The sequence below is a fragment of the Mus caroli genome, chromosome 1 (genome assembly GCF_900094665.2).
Source record: "Mus caroli chromosome 1, CAROLI_EIJ_v1.1, whole genome shotgun sequence".
Taxonomy (NCBI): domain Eukaryota; kingdom Metazoa; phylum Chordata; class Mammalia; order Rodentia; family Muridae; genus Mus; species Mus caroli.
In genome coordinates this window covers 8796130-8812165 of record NC_034570.1, presented here as the reverse complement: position 1 = coordinate 8812165, position 16036 = coordinate 8796130, and the positions used below count along the sequence as shown (strand labels likewise).

General features: G+C 45.5%; 1 protein-coding gene across 7 annotated transcripts in view; it reads right to left on the bottom strand.

The window, feature by feature from the left end:
- Positions 1-16036, bottom strand: part of Sulf1 (sulfatase 1) — a 165088-nt gene that overhangs the window by 13990 nt on the left and 135062 nt on the right. For all 7 annotated transcript variants that reach the window (XM_021155418.2, XM_021155402.2, XM_021155411.2 and 4 more), the window contains 6 exons: positions 10365-10581; positions 8103-8355; positions 6629-6725; positions 6057-6151; positions 5412-5477; positions 3936-4111 (listed from right to left, as the gene is read on the bottom strand). In XM_021155418.2, the coding sequence (XP_021011077.1) occupies positions 3936-4111; positions 5412-5477; positions 6057-6151; positions 6629-6725; positions 8103-8355; positions 10365-10581 (904 nt within the window). The remainder of the gene's footprint in view (positions 1-3935; positions 4112-5411; positions 5478-6056; positions 6152-6628; positions 6726-8102; positions 8356-10364; positions 10582-16036) is intronic.

The window sequence follows — 16036 nt, the reverse complement described above, 5'->3', positions numbered from 1 at the left end:
CACTCCTGTGTTTGCTAGGCCCCTGCATAGTCTCACAAGAGACAGCTATCTTTGGGTCCTTTCAGCAAAATCTTTAGCAAATATTTCTTAAAACATTTAGGATATGCACAGGAAATGGGATGTACTTCTGATGTAAGATGTTTGTATATCTTACCTCATTTAGTTCTCAAAGGACTGTTAGACACATTATTGTTCCCATAGCCACGTGTAGATTGGAAACCTAAGGACCAGCATCATGCAGCTGACAACAGGCAGCAGGGGAGTCTGGCTGGAAGCTGGTGCTAGCTCTGAGACTACTGCCTTTGGTCATGTTAGAATCACTAAATATGGCCCCCAAGCTAAAGAGGGTCGATCGATCTTTCAAAAGTGAAGAAGGGATTACATTTTCAAATATGTTAATAGACTAGATTTTTTTTAGAGCAGTTAAAAGCTGAAGGGAAGGTGAATTCTGCTCCATAACCCACCACTAAGAGCTGCAACCTCCCCCGTGCCGATGCCCCTCAACAGGGCTTACTTGTTTTAGCTGGTGAATGTACACACTACTCTTGCTGCTGCCCAGCATATGGGCTTGGAGCATGGAGCCCAGGATTGCCTCAGATCCTCCTGAGTGCCAGGAGAGTCTGGACAATGACACGTGTCAGCCATGATGGCATACAGATAAACATCCCCTGTGGTCTGTGTTCTGCATATTCCCCTTTCCTCCAGTCCAGAAACACTTTTACAAAAGACTGTCTGGGAAATGGAGAATATTTTCATTTGTTTCATTTTTTTTCCATAGAAAGTGCTCTCAGTACATCATTCATAATTTATATTCTTTCTATGAGAACATTAGTTCATACCTAGATATTAAAATCCAGGCAACCAAATGCTTTTAACTTATGCAGAAATTTACCAAATCAATAATTTAAATGGGTTTTGAACTTGTTTCATAAACTATATGAGTATAATAACTTCTGGTGGTTCTGCACAAATAATTGATAAATCTCAAGGATGTTAGAAATTTAACAGTGTAATTTCAATAAATGACTGTTTAGATAATGAAGGTATTAAAAATTGAAGATCATCATTGCCTCAGCATACAAATGATGCAACTCATTGAATCAACATCTGACCAAGTCTTTCATGTAGCCATTCCATTCTTACAGCAGAAGAAAAGCATGCTTTGGTGCCTGGCATTACACGCACTGGGACTGAGATCTATAAAAAGGAACCACACGTTTGTGACCTCCAAAGGTTAAAATGAAAAGGACTCTTAAGATGGTTTTACTGTTATCAGTTATATTAAGTTTTTTTTTATAATACACAGGCCAAGTTAGTGTAATAGTATGAGCAACATAATTAAATATTAGCAGTGTGTTCATTTGTGTAACTTGTGGGCATATAATAAAAAACATTTTAAACAGGTTGAAGAGATCTTTAGCAGTTAAAACACTTGTAATGAAACCCAAAGGACAGAAGTTCAGATCCCAGCATCCATGTAAAAAAAGTGGGTACCACTTAAATGCTCTAACTGCAGTTCCACATACCCAGTACCATCTTCTGGCTCCATATACACCTGTGTGCATTCCTAGAGACAGACACATAGAGCAAGCAACAGAAACGTGCAGACACATAGACACAGACACACACGCATACACACACACACACAAATATAATTTAAAGTTTTTAATTGAGAAGGAGAAACGGCAGAACAGGGCTAGAGCATACCATGTGGGTCTTTCCTAGATATGCTAGTGTGTTGCTTTCATAAGAGGAAACAAGACGACATTAGGAGGTCATTGTGACTCTGAAGGATGGTTTGCAGACAAGAGGAAAGGATGTGGGAGACCATACAGGAGGTTTGGCGGTGCCTGGGGCATTGGCTGAGGCAGGAACTGTAGCAGCCGACCTCCTAACACAGGCAAGCTATAATTCATCCTCCCTTGTTCTTCAAGGGGCTTTCCAGTCCCTGGTGCATCACATTGGTTCCTTCTGCATGACATCGCCACCAACTTCATCCCTACCTCACAACCCCTGCTCACAACCTCACTTTGCTGGGATGCTGACCTCTTCCATTTGGATGATGTTCCTACAGCTCTTTAGGTTCCAGCTTAATTGTCATCTTTTAAAGGGGCTACAGTTTGGCTATGAGAGTCCCTCAAGGTCCTGCAGCACTGTCACTGGGAAGCATCAAACCTCTCTGAGCTTGAACCTACTGGGTCTTACATCACTGACATGTAAGCTTGATGAGGTCTCTCTCTCTCTCTCTCTCTCTCTCTCTCTCTCTCTCTCTCTCTCTCTCTCTCTCACACACACACACACACACACACACACACACACACACACCCCTTCCTTATCTCTAAAGAGTCCCCGTGGAAAGTTTAACTGTTTCTTTCATTCCATAGCCACAAAGCGTAAGTATCTTCCATAGTTCATTGCTTGCTTGCTTTTCTCCCTTCTCACTAGAATTAAAGTGCAATAAGGACAGACCCCCTCCTCTCCGAAATCTGGAAGGTCTCACTGATTTCCAAAACTCCATTTCAGGAGCCACATTAAAAGCTCTGTGCTATGACTACGCCTCACTTGGCCTCACTGTGATTGTGAACGCACATGTAAACACAGACCCAACTCTGAAGCAGTAAGACTGAGAGGCACAGGCTGCCTAGGACTGGCCTGTCATGTCTGAATGATCTGGGAGAGCGCCACAGGCTAGTTTGATAAGCTACCTGGCTCCCTCAGCTGACCCTCACAAGGCTGGAGTTTTATCTGTGCTCCTGGTAAACCTTCAGTTGGGATGTGTGCCCCATCAGAGGCGAGGGCATACACATGTCCCCACTGCCAAGGGGACATTGTGCAGAGACAAGAGAAAGCAAATGTACTCTATTCAAAATGGCACAACTAGTCCCTACCCTGTACTGTGCAAAACAAAACAGAGTACTTGTGTGGACCCCAGGGTCTTCCACCAAAGGGGACCAGGATAAGGAGGGTGTGGGCTCTGGGTTTACCAGATGGATCCTTACTGTGTTTTTATTTGTGTGAAGATACATGCATTAGAATTAAAGCAAAAGATGGACCTGGGGGAAAGAGTTGATGAAGGGGAGGAGGTGGGGGAGAGAGGGGAACCTGTAGTCAGGATATGAGACAAGAAGAATTTTAAAAGACAAAAAGACAATTAAAGCAGAAAGCAATCTATTTGGAACAAAAGTGCCCAGGCATTTATTGCTACGGACCTAACAGGTTTATGGGCAGAATGGGCCTGAGGAAGCCTCTGTGTGAAACCTCAAGGAGAGACTCGGTATCTTTAAACAAAAATACCAGCATTTCTAGGAGTAAAAGCTAGTATACCAATAATCCTAGTGTGAGGGAGGCTGAGGCAAGAGGACTGCAAAGAGGAAGCCAGCCTGGGTTATATAGTTCTAGGAAGCCAGCCTGGGTTATATAGTTCTAGGAAGCCAGCCTGGGTTATACAGTTCTAGGCTAGCTTCTAGGATACACACAGAGACCATATCTTTTAAGATCAGAACAAAGGACTGGAGAGATAGCTTAGCGGTTAAGAGCACTGACTGCTCTTCTAGCCATCCTGAGTTCAATTTCCAGCAACCACATGGTGGCTCACAACCATTTATAAAGGGATCTGAGGCCCTCTTTTGGTGTGTCTTAACACAGCTACAGTATGCTCATATATATAAAATAAGTAAATTTTTAAAAAATCAAGCAAAAATTAAAAAAAAAACAAACATAACAACAAAACAAAACAAAGAAACAAACAAAGACTCCAAAGTTTCTAAAGACAAGTAATTTTTCTTTTTTTTTCTAGCAAAATGATTTGGGCACACAATGTGACCTTTTCCATTTGGACGCCCTGGATTGACTTTTACCTGTGTGGTTCTCAGCCTACATTAGAACAATAGGAGGCGCTCTCTGCACTCCATGGGATGTACCCCTGGGAGACTTACAGTTCCAGAATGGGGCAGTCTGCCAGTGGTTGTTGTCATGGGTGAAGCAGGTAAGGCCAGGCAGGCTACACTCCTCTCCCTTCCTCTGCCGTTTCTTCTCCTTCCTCTCCTTCTTCCTCCTCCGATGCTCCTTGAAGAGCTGAAGTTTGCTATCCACCTCCTGGGCAGCAGCCTCCCTGGACGACCAGAAAGTACTTTATAAAAAGTGGGGTTGTTGTTCTAAGCCTTGCACAGACACATGAGCTCGGGTGACCTCTGCTTTCACAGAGGGCTTCAAATATAGCCAGTACCATGGAGGTAAACTCGCTCAGGACAGTTCTCTAGATCTGCATTGAATCTGACGATCACTTGTTCTTAAGCATCGACAGGAAGAAAGGTTGGCACGAGTCAGTGCATCTTGCCAGCCACAAGCTTTGAACAAATGATGTGATCTCCTGATGGCTCAGTACATATCAGGCGGCCACGGAGTCAGTGACTGATTAGTTGGCTTGCAATGGGATTCAAATATCCTTTGGCAAATTATACATGATAACATTTTAAAATAAAGATTTTTTGTTTCTTTAAAATATTTACTTTTTGAGAATTCCATTTGTGTGTACAGTGAGATATGATCATAGCCAACCTGCATGCCCCTTCACACTCCATCCCCACCCTGCATGTCCCCTTCACACCTCACCCCCACCCCTGCATGCCTCCTTCCCACCCCACCCCACTCCTGCATGCCCCCTTCACACCCCACCCCCACCCCCTGCATGCCCCCTTCATACCTCACTCCCACCCCTGCATGCCCCCTTCACAACCCACCCCTGCATGTCCCCTTCACACCCTACCCCCACCCTGCATGCCTCTTTGCACCCCACCCCCACCTCTGCATGCCCCCTTCACACCCTACCCCCACCCTGCATGCCTCTTTGCACCCCACCTCCCACCCCTGATCTTTCTCTGCACATCCTCATGTCTTTTATTCTCTGTAATAACCCACTGAGTCTAGTGCTGCAGCATGGACGCTTACCAGTGGTCCAGCCCTAAGAGGAATGATGCTCCCTCCTCCCACAGCTACCAACTGCAGTAACTTCTTGGTCAGGGCTGGTCCTCTTGAGCTCTGTCTTATGCCCGTAATCACTACTGCTATGAGCTCCGGATCATAATAGCAGTGTCACGTTCAAAGCATCCTCCTCTTCCCCCACCTCTCAGACTCTTTTCACTTCCTTCCCATTCCCTGAGCCTCGGCAGGTGATTTTGGTTCTGCACATAGTTTAAATGTCATTGATGTTCAGATACAAAATCTCTCACACATACAACTTTTGCAATTGTTTAAATATCCAAGTGCTTCTTTCCATCTTGAGAGGCCAGCACTACCACAAGTCATTCTAGGTCTGTTACTCTCTGCCGATTTCCATCACAGACCATCCTATGTGGAGCCCCTCCTGTCACCAGGGACAGCCCCAGCCCCAGTGCAGACAGGAAGCCACTCACTTGAAGGGGTGAAGGTGACTCTTTAGCTTCTCCTGTCGTTTGACACCTTTCTCTTTGTTGTAATAGCTGCAAGCCAGAAGGTTAGACATGAGTCTAATATATGTAACCTCTCATTTGGTTAAATGGTTCATAACACACAAACACACACACACACACATTCACACTCACTCATACACACTCACACACACATACCCACATACCCATACACACTCACACAATCACATACCTACTCACACACATTCACAGAAGCACTCACAGAAGCACTCACACACCCACACCCACACACATAACTCACTCATACACTCACACAAAAATATACACACACACATACCCACAGACACATTCACATACAAATACACACACACAAATATACTCACACAGACACACTCACTCACATGCATGGCAGGAAGTTATTCTTTTGCCATTATTTCAGTGGGGCTTGTTTGTATCATTTGCTTAAGTGGGTGCCATGTTTAATTAGACTCAAGTGGGTAAAGCCAATATGTCTGATGGCAATGGCAATGCCTTCACACACGGCATTAATGAAACATGCCGCAATCTCGAGCTCTTCTCTCTGGCTCATTTGTGTCAGGGCCGCATGCTCACCTCTGCTGTGTTAGAAGGCGCCCTAGGATGCATGCTCACCTCTGGTCACCACAGCTACACTCCTCAGGCTTCCTTTTCTTTAGGTGTCCCCTCACTTCCCTTAAATTCTTAATTTTATCTTGTAGAACTTCAATCTGGAAAACACATAATCATACAAGCTTTTAAGATCAGGATCTTTGTTTACAGACTTTCCTCCACCTTATTGGCTGGATTCCGTGATTATGACCATTCCCAGAACAACGGAGAAGAGCAAGCCATAGAACAAACACGTTTACTTCTGTATTGCCAGTGTGCCAGAGACATTAACAGATACCTCATGTTTTCTCAAAAACATGCAAAAGACTGTCAGATTCATCCCTCCCTTTCCCACTCTTGCTTTTAGTAGGACTACCACTACGTTACTGGAAGACGATTAAATCTCTTGGTGGATTTTCTAGTTTTTAGGCAATTACAAAAATGAGGATATGGACACATGGTGTGACCCTCCAGTCACAGCAGGGCTAAGGAGCTGAGCACACAGCCCTGTGGATTGCTGTGTTTGTTTGTATGTTTGTGCGGGGATGGACAACCAAGCTCTGTATAACTATGCTCTACCCAGCCCCAAGGCTGACCTCTTTATCAATGTAGGCCTTATGGTCCTTCCACGCTCTGGCTGACTGGTACAGCTCCCTCTCACAGTGGATTGTGTCGTTTGGAAGAATAAAGCACCTGCAAAAGCAAGGAGGCCCCAAGAAACAGCTCACGTTCCCATAACAACAGAAAAACAACAACAGACAGACACCAGAGAGAGCAGAGAGCAGTCTACCCTTCGCCCTCGTCCTGTAGATAAAAACACTGATCTGAGAGATCATCCCCTCACAAGGATAAATGAGAATGGGTCCTGGCCGCTGGCTGGACAAGGGACAGGGTCACTGCTTTGTGACAAGATTATCACCAAGAACACCTTGCCACACTTTTCCACATTCATCCTCCCTTGAACAGGATTCACTCCCCAAATTAAACACTTAAAGTGTCAGCAAGTGCACACACAAAAGATTAAGAGTGCATTTCCATGTGTGTATAGACTTTCAAAGTCACAATTCAAAATGGCTTCTTGGAAGAAACACATCACTCCACCATTTTGCTTTACAGAAAGAAAAACCTCAAACAGCGCACGAACACTCTGATGCTTCCCTTCTGTTTGGCTGTGCTGAGGCTCTATCTAGACAAGCCTCTGGCTAGACAAGCGCTTTACACTGCTGCACTAGACCTTCAGATTCTCCATTTTTTTCTCCCAAGTATCCCAAGCAGGACCTGAACTTGAGATCCTGCTGAACATTGGGGGCTGGGAACGTAGGTGCACTCCATGATGTCTAGTTGAAACAGTGCTAGGATCACCTCCAGATTCCAGGGCGTATTTGTTTGCTTATTTGTTTATTTGTTTGTTTATTTATTTATTTATTTATTTATATTTATTTATGTATTTATTTATTTTGAGGCAGGGTTTCTCTGTGTAGCCCTGGCTGTCCTGGAACTCACTCTGTAGACCAGGCTGGCCTCGAACTCAGAAATCTGCCTGTCTCTGCCTCCCAAGTGCTTATTTATTTTTACTTGTGTGCATGGGTATTGCATCAGGTGCATGTGGCATCTGTGGAATTCAGACGTGGGAGTTGTAGCCCCTGACATGGGTTGCAGACAGTTGTGAACCTCTATGTGGGTGCTGGTAACCAAACCTGGCTCTTTTAGAAGAGCAGCCAGTGTTCTTCATCTCTGAGCTAACTTCTGTAATGCTCTAAGTCTGGAGGACCACGGAGCATGGAAGAGTCCCCAGACTTGTGGGTGGAGGTTCCACCCATGCCTGCTTAGTTGTGATATGACAGGATTGCTCTGCCTGGTTCCCAGCTAATGAAACAGAACCCAAAGCACATGTCCAGGTCGCTGGTGGTTCTAATTCCTTCTGCTTCCTTGTGTCCCTTGTTGTGCCTGTAAGCCTTTGGACACTGCATTACTGAGCAATACTATTTCTTTTTGCAAAGTGCAATGGTGATTGTATGGGGCGTGAGGTAATGTTGTCCTCCAGCCTGGGAACTACACGAGGAGACTCACTTGTGTGTCACCCGGACAGTGGCGGGTAACCCCACAGCATTGTTGCTGTCTGCCAGCATCTCATTCCTGATGTCACCAGCAGCAGCCTGGTGGCCTCCAAAGCCCTGGTGACCCTCATCATGGCGCTTAGCAATGCTCCTTGGTGGTAACACTTGCAGTTCTTCTTCTTCCAGATTGATGTCATATATTTCACCTTCGAATTCAACGGACAGGGACCGAGTCTGCCGGGTGTGCACAAATCTGGGCTTATACTCTGGAATGAGAGGAAAAGTCTTTACCACAGATGAACAGATGTGGGTGGGAAGGAGAATGGTATCATCGGTCATCGTGGAATGTTAGAGAGGAACACAAAGTGCAGGCTGAGGAGCCTTGGGGCACCTTTGTCCTGGGTAGCTCCTGAAATCACAGCAGCAAAAAGCATGCTCTTGTCCTGGTTGGGTCCTGTCAAGGGTGCTAGCAGGCTAAAAGCTGCCACACTTAGTTTTCTACATGAATGGAGAAGGTAGTTAGTATAGAACTATATAGCCCCTGCTTGTTATTAGCTTCCACTGTCCTTTGTATTCTGCTTATCTATCTTGAATCCATAATCTTGAAATGAAAGTATTGTCATAATGGTCCTTACACTGAAACAAAAAAACCAAACTTATGAGCTATCAAACATGAATTGGTTCTATTATTCTCTCTGCATGAGGGAACTGAAGCATTGGGTTTTGCTGGGCTTTCCCTAGGTCCTAGAGCCTGAACACACTGGGTCCTGGAGCCTGAACGCACTGCCTCACCACTGCCTTGAGCTGCTTTTTAAAAGAGACGACCCCTCTCAACACCTCACATTTACATAAGTACAGGGCAGCGCTCTAAAACGACTAAATTTGTGAAAGTTTGCATCAGCCATGTAACATTTTGAACACTTGATACTAAGAGTAAGGCCACTGTGCGCCTGCAGTGCGCGACTTTGTTCGCTGGGTCCTGGGTAAGGGTTTATTGTACAAGCTCTGACCTCTGCTTCCGTGCTTGGGCTTTGCCAAGCTCACTACTCTGGAATCTTCTCTCCAGTTTCCTAAGTCACGAAGAAGAGTCACAGAGACGAGGGAATCACAACTGTCAGCCTTCCTCCAGGGGAGCTTGTTCCCTCTAGGACCCCTTAGTTTCCAGGTGCAGTAGTGGCTGCCATGACTGACAGACAGATGCCTTGCACCACCATCACCTCAGGAAAAGAGGAAACCTGCTCCTGTTGTAGGACGCAGTTTGAAAACTTTCTGTCAGGGGAGAGTGTTCCTGCTGCTAAGTGGGATGCTTGTATCAGGGGCCTTGTAACCTTATTAATTCTAGCTGTGATTTTCTTGTGAGGTTTAAATGTGAAATTTCCTTCCAGGAGGAAAGACAATCCCGTAACTCTGTGGTACTGGCTATAAACCACTTTGCGAACCAGTGAAGACCAGTCCACCTAGATAAGGAATTCATGATCCTCTAGTCTATTCTGTTCAGCACAAAAATGTCTGCTGTAAGGAACTCTGAGTCTCTTAAGTGTTTTGTGTCCAATTAAACAGAACTTATTTGTTTCTATAGAATATGCACAGATTTGAGCCACTTCTCGAATATGCCACGAGGTGGCAGTAGACGATCATTCTTCAGTAGATGTTCCTCCTGTTTTCTGTAGTCTGTGTCAATCAGTTACCTGAGAGCTTTTACTAAAAATACCTGTAGGCAGTAAGGATATGCTGTACTGAGTTCAACTAATTTGATACTGCCACTCAACAAGATACAAGCGTATGACAACATTTAAAGATACAGTCTAAAACATGAAAAATATGCGTTTAAAAACTGCTCATGTCTTTCCTCTAAGGTTAAACACACATGAACTGATTGATACCTGAAATTTAACTTTTAAAGCAACTTAAGACAGGCATATTAGAGCATTACCATGAAGGTAAAGTCAGATGGCTCTAACCCCCCCGCCCCCATGGTCCCGAGGGACACCCGCTGAAGCCCTTTCCGGTGTGGATGCCCTGGTCCCTAGGAAGTTGTTACTAAGTGGATTTTTATTCTATACTAAGTGAAAATGCTTGCAAAGTAAAATTTCTAGCCGATCTTTGCTATCTTACTTTAAACTGAGCAATGATTTTTGCTTTTATCCTGAAATCTATACACCGAGAACATCTAATTTGTGTGTGAATCGTGGGGGAGGTTGTCTTGAAAAGGGATCCTCCTGCCGCTGTGTGTGTGTGTCGGGTGTGGGGGGCGGGGTCACAAGGTGGAGCTTACTTGGTGTTCCCTTGTTCCTCAGGAACTGCCTTTGATTCTTTCTCTGGCTTCGGCTCGAGCGATAACCAGAGTCCCTACAATGGCACTCTTTGTCTTTGTCATGCAATCCGCGAGAGTAGAGGTTGCGTGCATTCTGACGGACTGTGAGCAGGTCGCTGGGTCCCTTACACTTGTGGATTCGGAGCTTGCCGGATGTGTCCTCGATGCACTGCCAGTTCTGCAAGAGCCAGCGGGAAGCAGTTGGCGATGCTGAGCTAGTTGTTATTTACTAAGCACCCTAGCAGTAGCTAGGTGTCGGTCAGTCCGTTCCCCCATCACCTCCCCATCCCCCACCCCTGCCCCGTCCCTCGCTGCTAATTCCATTAAGGAGCATAAATGAAAGTGACCCTGCAGTAACTGCTCAGTTCTATTTCGTTTGTGGCAGGCACATACAGATGACAATGAAATCATTGGGAATCAGAACTGCCTCGATGACACTGGCGCTGATAAATGAATCCTCCGCCCCCAGACTAAACAGTCTTGAATGAACCGTGTTAAAACCCTTAGTGTCCCAACACGGAGCCAGCTGTCAGCGCTGCTTCCACCAGGACCCCAAACTGCCCCATTTGTTCTGGAAAAACAAACTTGCCTGCTTTGTTCTCTGCCTCTTGGTTTCTAAAGTGAGCCTGGGCAGAGTGGCAGAGGAGCAAGACGGAGAGGAATTTAATTTGAGGCCATTACAGGCAAAGCCAACTCTGGGTATCCCAGACATTGGCAAACTCATCGTGTTTTCTTTTGATTTTCCTTCTTCTCCTACAAACTCTTCACGCCCGCAGCATGTGGTGGGTCCCAGGGAGACTGAGTCGACCTTCCCAGAAAATGCGCTCTGCGGGGGTGGTAGTGGGGGTCGCATTGGGGTTCCTAGTTCCTGTTTTGTCCACAGCTGTGGGAATGCAGCAAGTTCACAGTTCTGGTTCCAACAATGTCTTTTCACCCCGGGAGGCCTCTCAGAAGCCTCTCTCCATTCGAAAGCCCCAATCACTTCTTTACATTTCAGTTTTTCTCTTACAAGCCCTAAAGGACTCACTGGTCAGTAGGAAGAATCATGGCCTTCATTTGAAGCTATGTTAGCAAGACAACAGAGTGAGCCTGGATAAGGACTAGCACTGTTAGATGTATCCTTTTCTCCCTCCCATATACAAGTGTCGCCTGTGTGCTATTATTATGTGTATTTCAATGTTCCTAAGCTGACACCAGCACCATATACTTATGCTCTAAATATCCATGCGGGCTGAGCCACACATATTTTCAGATAAGTCCTGTCTTGGTGGTACAGGACTTTAATCCTAGCACTTGGGAAGTTGAAGTAGGCGGATCTCTGAGTTCAAGGCCAGACCAGTCTACAGAGTAAGTTTCAGAACAGCCAAGCCTACACAGAAAACCTGTCTGAAAACCCAAAGAAGTCATGTGTGACTAGGATACCCACTCTAGTAGTGTCTATGAGTATCTCATATCTCCCACTCCCACTGGCAAGCCAATACCACCAGGAGGCATCTCTGATGTAAAAAAGTTTGGCCAAGGAATGTGATGGTTCTGTCAGCAGATAAATCAAATGCATAGTAAATCATGCACAAGCCTTCGCCGAGAGCAAGGGCTCTGCAGTTAACATCTATTTTCATCAAGAGAGCTGCATGTCTGTGCTATATGTTTAATTATCAGAGCAGCATTGGGGCTTTCGACTCCCACGCCCTGAGCATCTAGAATTCACGCTATGGTCCCACCTGAGCCTCCACACCTCTGGTGTTTCCAAATGATTATTTCAAGCCATGTTACACTCGTCTCTTTTCAGGCTTTGCCTGAAGTGCCTTGAACCTTCAAGGTCGTCACACAGAAGAGCAGGTTGCTGAAGAAAAGGCAGCTAACTACCAAGCATGTCAGGAAAAGGCAACACAGAACACAGCAATGTGAGAACCACGTTGCAGAAGGTTAAGTAGAGGCTAGCTAGCGAGAAGGCTCAGTGACTAAGCAATTTCCGCTCTTCTAGCACATCCAGGGTCAGCTCCCAGCATCCACCTGGACCAGGCAGCTCACATCCACCAGGACCTCCAGGCTCAGGGAATCTAACACACAAAGAAACCAATAAATCTGGTAGCTGATGCCTGTATTCTCAGCACTCAAGAAGCTGAGACAAGAGGATTACAAGTCTAGAGGCAGCTTGGACTGTAAGACTCTACCTCAAACAAACAAACTAACAAACATATGAATAAATTTGTTTAGGCCCAACTCAGCCATGTCACAAAGTTGGGAATGAGTCCCAACTTTGAGTAGATACTGGCACTTGTAATTAGAATCCTACGTGATTTTAATGTCTTTCATGGACCTCTTTGCAGCTGTAATCTTTGCTGGGGAAATCGGCAGAAGGAAAATATTTGTCTCAATAGCTCAGGTGTTTGAGTCTTTGAAAAGGATACAGACATTTGGGGTTTGTGTACATGGAAAGATGTGTCTAAAAATGTGCAGATGTAGTTGGTTCAAAAATGATTATGGCAGGACGAAAACTGTGACCTGCACTTCTGTGCATCAGGATGTGTGTTCTGCTTATACGGAGGCAGCTTGCCTAGCTCCCTCTCCAGGTAGTGGACAAATGAATGAGTCTTTGCCTCAGAGGCTGCTCCAGAATTCTGCATGCAAAGCAAAGTTCAGCAATTTGTAGGCAGGGTTTGGTGGCACCCCGAGGGACGATCACTGAGCTTGAAAAAAGTGTGTTTAGCGACCCAAAAAAAGTTTGTCAAAGCTGACAGACACTTTCACTATGAGATAACTGCACAGTAAACAGAATTCTTATTGTTGGTAAGTACTACCAAAAGAGATAACTTTTCATAGTTGGAAATTTTGGGGAGAGTGATTCAGTGTGTGCTTCTGTCTTAAATCCAAATATCTTAAGATGCAGCCATCCATCTGGATAGTCTCTCCACCCAGTGGATGCAGGCCTAGGGCCTGAGGAGCAGAAGTAGGCAGTGACTCCACCCACAGCCAAGTGCCAGCCAGAGCAAAGCTGCCGCATCTGCCACACACGAAAACGGGGCCAATTTTACTCCGAAAAGGCAAGGGCTGTCTGTGATTCCAATTCACACCATCTCTGGCACAAACAGAATCACTTCTGAAACTTGGTTGGCCTCAGCTCCTGGCTTCAAATGATCCTCCTGTCTCAACCTCCTGCAACTGGGGCTGCCTATGCTACCGCACCTGGACAAATAGTAACAACTGAACCCCAGTACTGTGGTACAAACTTTCTGCCTGCCTGCCTGCCTTCCTTCCTTCCTTCCTTCCTTCCTTCCTTCCTTCCTTCCTTCCTTCCTTCCTTCCTTCCTCCCTCCCTCCCTCCCTCCCTCCCTCTCTCTCTCTCTCTCTCTCTCTCTCTCTCTTTTTCTTCTGGCTTAGAGAAGTGGATGGTACAAGCAGATTCTTGCAGAACACGATGGTGTGTGTAGAGTTTCTAGTGACCGCCTACTTGGAATCCAGCCCATTTTGCCATCAGCTAAATTCCTCATGGATTTCCTGTGAAAAAGGAATAAGAATTCCTTCCTGAGGAGTGAGTTAAGAGTCTCAGTGTATGGTATTGTTTCTGGAGCAGACAATACATCACACAAAGCCAAACACACATATATATCTGCATGTATTTAATGTGTACACACACACACACACACACACACACACACACACACACTTCTATACAACACAGCTATATACATACATCTAGACATACATAAGGCAATATCCATTGACCAAAATGTCAATTGTCTTCTCCACCATGGACCTTCTGAAAAAGTCACAGACCCCACTACATAGAGTAATTAGCTAGAGGTTTAAGGAAGCATCCCAGGGCAAGCATACCAGGAATTTTAATGAAACAGAATTACCACTTCAGTGTTCCTTATCATGACAGTTTTTATGACTGCAATAAAACCTTGAAACAGCTGCCACTAGATCTGGGGCTTCACCCAGAGAATTTACAGGTGAAATACCAGAGAAAGGGAACTGTTAAGAGAGTTATTCTGGAATGAAGACTGCTGTGTAATGGTCAGAGAGAAGGTGTTTGCCTCACATGTGGGTCTTCTGCGAGGTACCCACCGGCTGATGGGACATGGAGTCCGCTGTGTCCCTCAAGCATCCCCACAGACACATGGTTATTTCTGACCAGCTTTGACCTACGTCTGAGGCTCCTTGGTAACCAGTCCCAGCACTGTACCAGCCTGTCTGCATCTGTACCAGCCATTCAGACCTCTTCCCTGCTTTCTGGAGTTAGACTACTTCAATTCTCATTCTGTTTTCTGACTGGTAAGTTTGTGTCAATAAATACACAGTTATATCATACCAGTTTTATCATACATTCCCACCTCAAAACGTCCTTGATACTTATAATCAGCAATGTTCTGGTTACAGTTATTTGTTAAATTCCTCTCTTCATTGTTATTTGCCTTTGCAGCTACACTGACTTGGCACTGGGGGACAGGACCTTGTGACCTGCTCCTGAATTGTCCTCTAAAGTTATCTCAGTGGAGCATCACCAAGTTTGGTAATCACGAGTCCGGGTTGAGGCTGCCTGCACCTGCCTGTATGTAGAGAATGTCCAGTGAAGGAGGCTGCCTGGTTATTTTGGCACAAGGGTCCCTATACAGCTAGATGGGGAAAATTGAATCAAATGAGAAAAAAAATCACATAGGTTTTATAAACATTTTTTTTTTCCTATTTTTGAGACAGGGTTTCTCTCTGTATTTCTGGCTGTCCTGGAGCTCACTTTGTAGACCAGACTGGCCTCGAACTCAGAAATCCGCCTGCCTCTGCCTCCCAAGTGCTGGGATTAAAGGCATATGCCACCATCGCCCAGCGTTGAAAACATTTTCATTCATTACTGTCTTTACCTCCACCATCAGCGCTGCACAATGCTTCTGTGATGTTAGGAGCAAGTCACATGAACTTACTCATGCAATCCTAACAACTACGCAGTGGGCCGATCAGCTTCTTTACCTGTAGTCTATCCTGGACAGTTTAGGGACAGTTTTCTTTACACCCTGATCCAGTGAGAGGGAGGGAGCTAGGTTGGTTCAGGAAAGTGACTGGAGACACCCAGCCCTGACTAAGGGTGCTCAGCTCAACTAGCTCTGTTGTTACATCTTCACTCCTAACACAGTTGGAAGTAATGTGAACTCCATGAGTGGTGGCCAATTTCTTTTCCTCCTTTCTTTTTTATTATTATTAGGTATTTTCTTCACTTGCATTTCAAATGCTATCCCAAAAGTCCCCTAAACCCCGCCCCCCCTACTCCCCTACCCATGCACTCCCACTTCTTGGCCCTGGTGTTCCCCTGTACTGGGGCATATAAAGTTTGCAAGACCAAGGGGCCTCTCTTTCCACTGATGGCGGACTAGGATATCTTTTGCCACGTATGCATCTAGAGACACAGCTCTGGGGGGTACTGGTTAGTTCATATTGTTGTTCCACCTATAGGGTTGCAGACTCCTTTAGCTCCTTGGGTACTTTCTCTAGCTCCTCCATTAGGGGCCCTGTGATCCATCCAATAGCTGACTGTGAGCATTCCCTTCTGTGTTTGCCAGGCACCAGCATAGCCTTACAAAAGATGCTATATCAGGGTCCTTTCAGCAAAATCTTGCTGGCGTATGCAATGGTGTCAG